This window comes from Varanus komodoensis, unplaced genomic scaffold (assembly GCF_004798865.1).
Source record: "Varanus komodoensis strain SLA01 unplaced genomic scaffold, ASM479886v1 scaffold1, whole genome shotgun sequence".
Classification (NCBI taxonomy): domain Eukaryota; kingdom Metazoa; phylum Chordata; class Lepidosauria; order Squamata; family Varanidae; genus Varanus; species Varanus komodoensis.
This window is the reverse complement of record NW_025335268.1, coordinates 96,675,480-96,682,998: the sequence shown is the minus strand read 5'-3', so window position 1 is coordinate 96,682,998 and position 7,519 is coordinate 96,675,480. Positions and strand designations below refer to the sequence as shown.

At 40.7% G+C, this 7,519-nt stretch overlaps 1 protein-coding gene across 1 annotated transcript in view; it reads right to left on the bottom strand.

Annotated features, from left to right (window-relative positions):
• Nucleotides 1-4,923, bottom strand: part of LOC123033588 (proton channel OTOP1-like) — a 13,257-nt gene extending 8,334 nt beyond the window's left edge. Inside the window, exons 1-2 of the mRNA XM_044450262.1 lie at nucleotides 4,674-4,923; nucleotides 200-336 (exon numbers count right to left, since the gene is read on the bottom strand). Coding sequence (XP_044306197.1) covers nucleotides 200-336; nucleotides 4,674-4,923 — 387 coding nt within the window. The remainder of the gene's footprint in view (nucleotides 1-199; nucleotides 337-4,673) is intronic.
• Nucleotides 4,924-7,519: the final 2,596 nt, after the last annotated feature.

The window sequence follows — 7,519 nt, the reverse complement described above, 5'->3', positions numbered from 1 at the left end:
GGGGGGGGGGGGAGAGGCCCCATGGGTTGCATCCAAGCCATTATAAAATGTCATCACCTTCTCTGAAACTCAGCGTCATAGTATGTACTACCACTTTAGTGGTGGAGGGTCTTAGACAAGATGAATACAAATATTCTGGCAAATATGTTGGGTTTTCTATGGGATTCCCAATGAATATCAGTATCAAATCAAACTTTACCTGTATGATGGTGAAAATGGCTTGCACAACAGGGAAAGTGGTCATTAGCATGGAGGCACAATGTTGCAGTTCATAGGAATAGCCCAAGGAGAGGCAGTCCAAAACCAGGGTGGCCAGCGCAAAGAGAGACAGACCACCTGCCGTGATAAGAAACCCAGTCACGCCAAACATTGCAGAAATAACTGGATACTTGATTCCACACTGAGCACTTTTTTGTCTGGGTGCAGAAGCTGTAAGGCAATTTATGCGTCTATTTCATGGTGCTCATCAATTTCAAGACTGGTTATTCAGTATGAAATGGACATGGCATTTCTGCAGAAGGAGAAAGACATCCTCATCCTTGTACTGAGCTTAACCAAAGTGAAACCCTAGTATCAGCTGATTGCTTTTCAGATATGCAAAATCCACCTCCACAGTCAGCATTGTAGGCTGACATTTCTGTAGGGCAACAAATTGGGGGAAGTCCTTTCACTACACCCATGTGGCTAAAAATCAGGTCTGGCATGGGAAGGGGGATTGTGCACTGGACTGAAGAGGGCCCCCTGCACTGCAAATATGGGCATCACGTATGCGAGCCGAAGCCTGTGGGAGTAAATGCTATTTATTTGATTTTAAGTTTTCTTTCAAGGTATTTTATGCCCTCTTTCAGGACAGAGTCTTCTCAGGGCAACTTATGGAACACAGAACACCACAAAATAAATCGCTGCTGAAATAAGCCAACAGGATCTCAAGGCTTGTATGCCATGGCTGATCTAAGTCCAGGCCAAGAGGTCTCCTTCTCTGATTAAGATGTCAAAGCCAAAAATACTATGACATTTCCTGACCCCAGCATTTCCACAGGTACTCTTCACATCTCTGGAGAGGATCATCCAGGCCTTTTGACAACAAGGGACCTTGAGGGACCTATGGATGGGGCCATGATGAAACTACCCCACCAATGGAGACAGAAGAGGAGGCTGCACACCAGCCAATTCTAGAGAGACCCACTGCTCTCCAGAGGTTTAGGTGCAGACAGCACCCCTTTGTTTAAGCACATGTCCCAGAAAAACCCAGTTAACCTTGGATATGCATTGTGCACTTTGTTGGATTGTTTTTATAGGTTTAATCCCAGCTTCTGTTTGGAACTCTGCATTTTCTGCTTGCATATAGGGTAGCCATGAATCTTTCTTTCTTTTTTCTTTTTTGCACATTTTTTATTAAGATTTTAAACTAAAAACTAAAAAAATAATCAATCATCAAATACATCGGAGGTACTGGGTCAGCCCCCTATAACATATCTTTTAAACATTCTATAATCATATTCAAATTGATTTATAAAAATTTAAAGACATCTTTAAATCTAAGCCAAGTCCTGTTTCTCCAGCCACTCGTAAAAAAAGTCCCAAGTTTGATAGAAGTCAAAGATGGAGTCTAGATAAAGCGTTACTAAAAGATAAAAAATTTATAGAAGAGATAATCAAAGAGATGCAAATATTCTTTCAAATAAACAAAGCAGAAGAAACTTCTTTACAGAATGTCTGGGATACAGCTAAAGCCTATGTCAGGGGACTGATAATAACCTACTCAGCAAAACTAAATAAAAAGAAAAAGCAAGAGCGAGCAACATTAGTAGAAGAATTGAGGAAATGGGAACAAGAACTGCAGGCGGATCCAACAAAAAGAAATCTTAAGGTCCAAATGAATATTTTAAAGCACAAAGTGAATCTCTTGGATACAAATGAACTTACTAAGCAAATGAAATTGGCCAAACAGATTTTTTTTGAAAATGCTAATAAACCGGGGAGATGGCTAGCATATAAAGTAAAAAAGAAAGAGAGAAGAGATTGATTTCGAAACTGAAAGATGGAGAAGGACAACTACAAGTACGAAATACACAAATTAAGAAAATAGCTGAAGATTTTTTTTGCAAGGTTATACCGGAAGGAGGAGTTTTCGATCAAGAAGGTAAAAGAATACATTCGAAAGGGAGATTTACCAAAATTACCAGAAAAGTATCAAAAATATTGAATCAAGAAGTAACAACTATGGAAATAACAGAGGCAATCATGTGACAAAAGAACGATAAAACCCCTGGTCCAGATGGGCTACCAGCTGAATTTTACAAATCTTTTGAGGGAATTTTTGCTACCTTTCTCAAAGACATATGTAATGAAGCATTGTTAACTGCTAAAATACCAGATACCTGGACAGAGGCAAATATCACACTAATACTGAAAGAAGATACGGACTTAACACAGATTCAGAATTACAGACCCATATCATTATTAAATGTGGACTATAAAATTTTTGCCTCTATATTGGCAGAAAGGTTGAAGAAGTTTTACTAGACTTTATTCATCCAGACCAAAATGGTTTTCTGCCTAAAAGACAAATGAAAAACAATCTGAGGACTATTTTGGATATCCTAGAATACTACGAGACACACACGGAAAAATCAATGGCTCTACTGTTTTTAGATGCCCAGAAAGCCTTTGATAATGTTAATTGGCAATGCATGATGCAACAGATGGACCAAATGGAGTTTGGGGGAAAATTTATGAATGAGATATCAAGCATCTATCAAAGACAATCGGCCACGATTTTAATTAATGGAGAACGTACAAGGGCTATAGAGACACAAAAGGGTACAAGGCAGGGATGCCCGCTGTCACCCCTGCTGTTCATCCTGACTTTAGAGGTCTTGAATAGAAACATTAGGGATGACGAGGACATTAAAGGTACTAAAATTAGGGATGAAAAGTATAAATTGCAAGCATTCGCAGATGTTTTGGTCTTTATAATAGAGGAACCTTTTGTAACAATCCCTAAACTTTTACAACGGATTGAAGCATACGGTGAGGTTACGGGGATGAAAATAAATAAGGAAAAAATGAAACTTTTAGTTAAAAATCTTATGCAAGGTCAGAAAAAAAGACTCCAAGAACAAGTGGACTTGCAGATTGCCAAAAAGGTTAAGTACTTGGGAATCTATCTTACAGCTACATGCACAACTGTGAAAGCAGACAATTACGATACATTATTGAAAGGTATTAAAGCTGATCTGGAAGGATGGGCCAATTTGCAACTGTCTTTGGTGGGAAGGACTTGCACTGGTTACAATGAACACACTGCCAAAACTTTTGTTTTTGTTCCAAATGGTTCCCGTAAAAATTGATGAAATTTTTTTGAGGATTTAAATTTTCAAATTTTGAGATTTATTTGGAGAAAAAAGAAAGCAAGGATTAAACTGAAAATGCTTCAGGAAACCAAAAAGAATGGGGGTTTTGGTTTACCGGATTGGATGTTGTACTATCAAGCGTCTATTTTAACTTGGCTAAAAGAATGGATAACCAAATGGTGATTTAAAGCATAAGCAAAGAATGGATAAAATAAGAGAATTTTGTATCTTGAAGGACATGATTTGCAAATGGGTTGGCGTGCTTATATGTGGTATGAGAAGGTTAAGTCTCATGGGACTTTTTAAAGTCACTTTATTAGAAGATCATTAATGTCAGTGTGGGAAAAGTTAAAGTCAAAATTGTATAATAAGTTGCCAAGATGGCTTTCACCTATGGAAGCTTTTGTGTATCCAAATGTATTGAATTTTGAAGGGATCATAAGATATGATGATATTTTGGATAAGGATGGAGGCCTGAACCTAGATCAAGAAATACAAGAACAGGGACTCAATATCTCGTGGTGGTATAAGGTGCAGATGCAATCAAGATATGCTAGATTGTAAAATATGCGGGTTTTATAAAGACCTAACAGCCTTTGATCAAATGATGAATCTTTCTTTATGATTCTCTATTTGGAGGACTTTCAGGGGACAGTCCTCTGTTTGAAACTGTCAAGGGTTCTCCAGTCCAAGTCTGTTTAAAGATAACAAACCATCAGAAAAGAGCTCTCTGGGGCCTTGAAGTTGTCTGTCAAAAGTTAGCACCTGAATAGCATGTAGAAACACATTTCTTGGACACAGTCTTCTACACTATGGTAGTTCATTGTTTTTCTATTTAAATTATGTAGCAATTTTCTCTAAATGCTCATCTGTACACATCAATTATCACATGCAAACTGTATGCAAATAAGCTCCCTCCCTTTTAGTGATGGATATGTGGCCACTCTGCCTGCCACTTCAACCTACCCCAGTCCTGCACAGGTCCCCCATTTTACTCTGACAGCTCTTCTGTTGCATGTGGGTTGGGGAGCATGTTTGGACCAAACTCAAATGGGTATGCAGAAGGCCTGAGGCACTTGAACAGAACTTAGGCATGAACCATTAAAACAGTTATTGGAGGGACCTGGTAGGTCCAAGCACCACATCTTCCCTACAGGACTGAACTGTAATAAAGTCCTATGTACCATAGGACAGTACACGCTTGATTCCCCTTTAATAGAAATGCCTGGACTTTGGAAGACTTGGGTTAGTGGTGGTCTTTGAGAAAACCTGGGCATCAGTAGATTACAGTAGACAGTATTTTTGTTGCGTCTCTACCTTTGAGCCAGCTTGCTCCAGCCTGGTGATCCTGATGCTTTTTCAGCTGCTTGTTGCTAGCAGAGCGCCAGCCAAACCAAAGCATCCAGATGCAGGAAGAGATCATGAGCACCGCCAGGAAAGCGTGGACGCTGTGGCTCAACGAGCTGTTCTGATGCGTCTCAGCCAGGAGTACAGCGCTGCCCACGAAAGTGAGCAAAGCCAGATAGAGGAGGGAGAGCAGTGAACTCGATCGCGTGGTGGATGCCATGGGTGAGCAGTGTCTCTCTGCCAGAGCGCTGCAGAGTGGCAGTGAGCAGCCTGGCATTACAGAGGGTCCGACTGTGGACAGAAATAGGTCAGAGGAGGAAGAGCAGGCACAGGCACATACTCAGCACACAAGTAGTCCAAACCATATACTTACCTGTGTCCTGTCATAAAAACTGCACAATTCAGTGGCTCAGTCTGAGGTTGTTGAAGGTGTGGAACTGAATTGCTTCAGCCTATCTTAGCTGAGTCTAAATAGGGATGTGTGAACACCTGATCAACTGGTATTACATTGTTGCCCAGAGAGCTACATCTATGGGGGCATATAGAAACAAAATAAATATATTAAAAGCTCTCGGAGAGCCTCCAAATTTCACCTCAGAGCTTGCCTTGCCTTGTTCATGTTCCCAAAATGAGCATCTTTTTTCAATAGGGAAGAGTGCACATTTCCCCTAATAGGCTAAGGTATGTATTTGTGGATTTTTGTGGTGTGTGATGGGGAATGTGTACATGCGTACCTGTGTACTCCCAAAAATATGCACTGGTGCATCTGTGCATTTTTGGGAGTGCATATCTGTGCATTTCCAGACATGAACACAAAGTCTGGGAAACTGCAAATACTTCCAAAGAATTTTGTTCCTGCTTATGTTCATGACTGGGACATGTCGTTTTGCATGGTTTGCAAACAGGAAAAAAAAAAACACCTCTCATATATACTTAAATGACGACTTTCATGAACTGGTGGTGCCAAGTTACTGATGCAATGTGGAAAAACTCACATGATTCTATTATATGTTCAAATCACAAAGATAAGCCAAGGGGTATCCCAAATTATACATCAATGTCCCCAATACACTTCGCTCTACAAACGCCATGGCTGCATGACTGGCCCACGGCTAGGGATGCCAGGGAAATCTACAAGAGTTGAATGAATTTGGATTTCTCCAAATCCAACCTGTGGATTTTGCAGTGGACTGACTTTTTCCAAGGAAGAACAATTCCCAGATATATGAAATGCAAGTACATGTTTTGCATATTCTCTAATCTGGCCCAGAATTCTTTTTAAACAACCTATTCTTTGTTTTGAGACAATACATACTCCTTCATTTGTATGGGACTCTTATCATCTCTGAAGATGCTAGACCCTGGATGGGCATGCATCTGTTCTTACTGGTTTCTGCAATCCCTGATGCACTGCCACAGCCACTGGGTGATTTAAAGCATAAGCAAAATAACATCTATCCACCTTTCATCGAACTCATCCTTAGCTTGAGCCCACCAGAAATATGGAATTCAGCACCAGGGAACCCACTTCCTACGAATGGTTAAGTAATCAGTGCTCTGTCTTCCCTGGCCTGACACCAGCACTCCTGTGTACACAAATGCAAATCCTTCAGATATCTACTAATTCCTACACTTATGTTCTTTGCAAGAGGATTGAGAAGTTCTGGATCACAACTGTTAAGTAAACAGAGTTTGGGATTGCAGATTTAAGAGGGTGTGTGTGCATACATAGTAAAGGGTCCTCTCTTGTTCGCCTTTCAATGTATCCCATCTAACTGAATACACTGCCCTTCACATGCTATGATGCCACCTTTATCTCTTGGTACGCAGAAGTCCTATCCCATTCATAGTCCCACCCTGTGTGTTTTTCTTAGGCTCACATCTCATGCACAATGAAACAAGCTCCAGTAATGCTTTTTTTAGCATGAAGAACTGACAGTGTGGAACACAGAGATTGCCCTGGGCTGGATCGGAGGGCGGGGTGGCCGCCTATCTAGTATCTAGAAATGATGGGATGTAATGAGCTATAGTCTCTAAGGCACACAACACATGTGTATTTATTAGGAAGCTGACAACTCCCACTAATGTCTAAATAGCTTAACTCATGAAAACATTTTCAGGTTAGATGAAAGACCTATCAAAGACAATGGCTGTCCAGGGCTTCAGGCAGGATTCCTTCCTAGCTCTACTGGAAGATGCTGTAGTTTGATCTTAGGACTTTCTGCATCGCAAGGAAGTGTTCTGCCACTGAGCTATAATTCCAAGAATTGAATGAGCATACTTTACCAAGCACATTGGTTATCACACCCACACTTCCGAAGTACAATAAGGACTGAACAGATATTGCTAGACAAGACACACACAGAATCAAGATAATCCCTAAAATACCCAAGAAAAACCCTTTAAAAAAACCAGTCATGGACTGAGGCTACCAATTTGTGATATCGGGGGAAAATATACACCCCACCAGTCTATCCAAAACTCTTGGGGATGGGCTTCAATAAAACTTTAAAACCTGCATTTAAAGCTCACCCAATTTCCAGAGCCTCGTTTTTGCAAAACCACACTCTCTCAGTATTGTTGAAATTCTGGGAAACCGGTGCTCTTGCTCATTCCTGCCAAGACTGATTTGGCACTTGAGTGAAGGAACTGGCGAGGCAAGGCATTAATATATAAGGATGATGGCCCTGGGGGGCAAATTGGGACCACTCCCACCAGCATAATGAGAGGTTAGGAGATCAGAACTTTCACAGGTATCTTTTCTCCTTCCCTCCTTGCCCCCTGCTTAGTTTTCAAATGTCTCTCTTCAGGCAAAT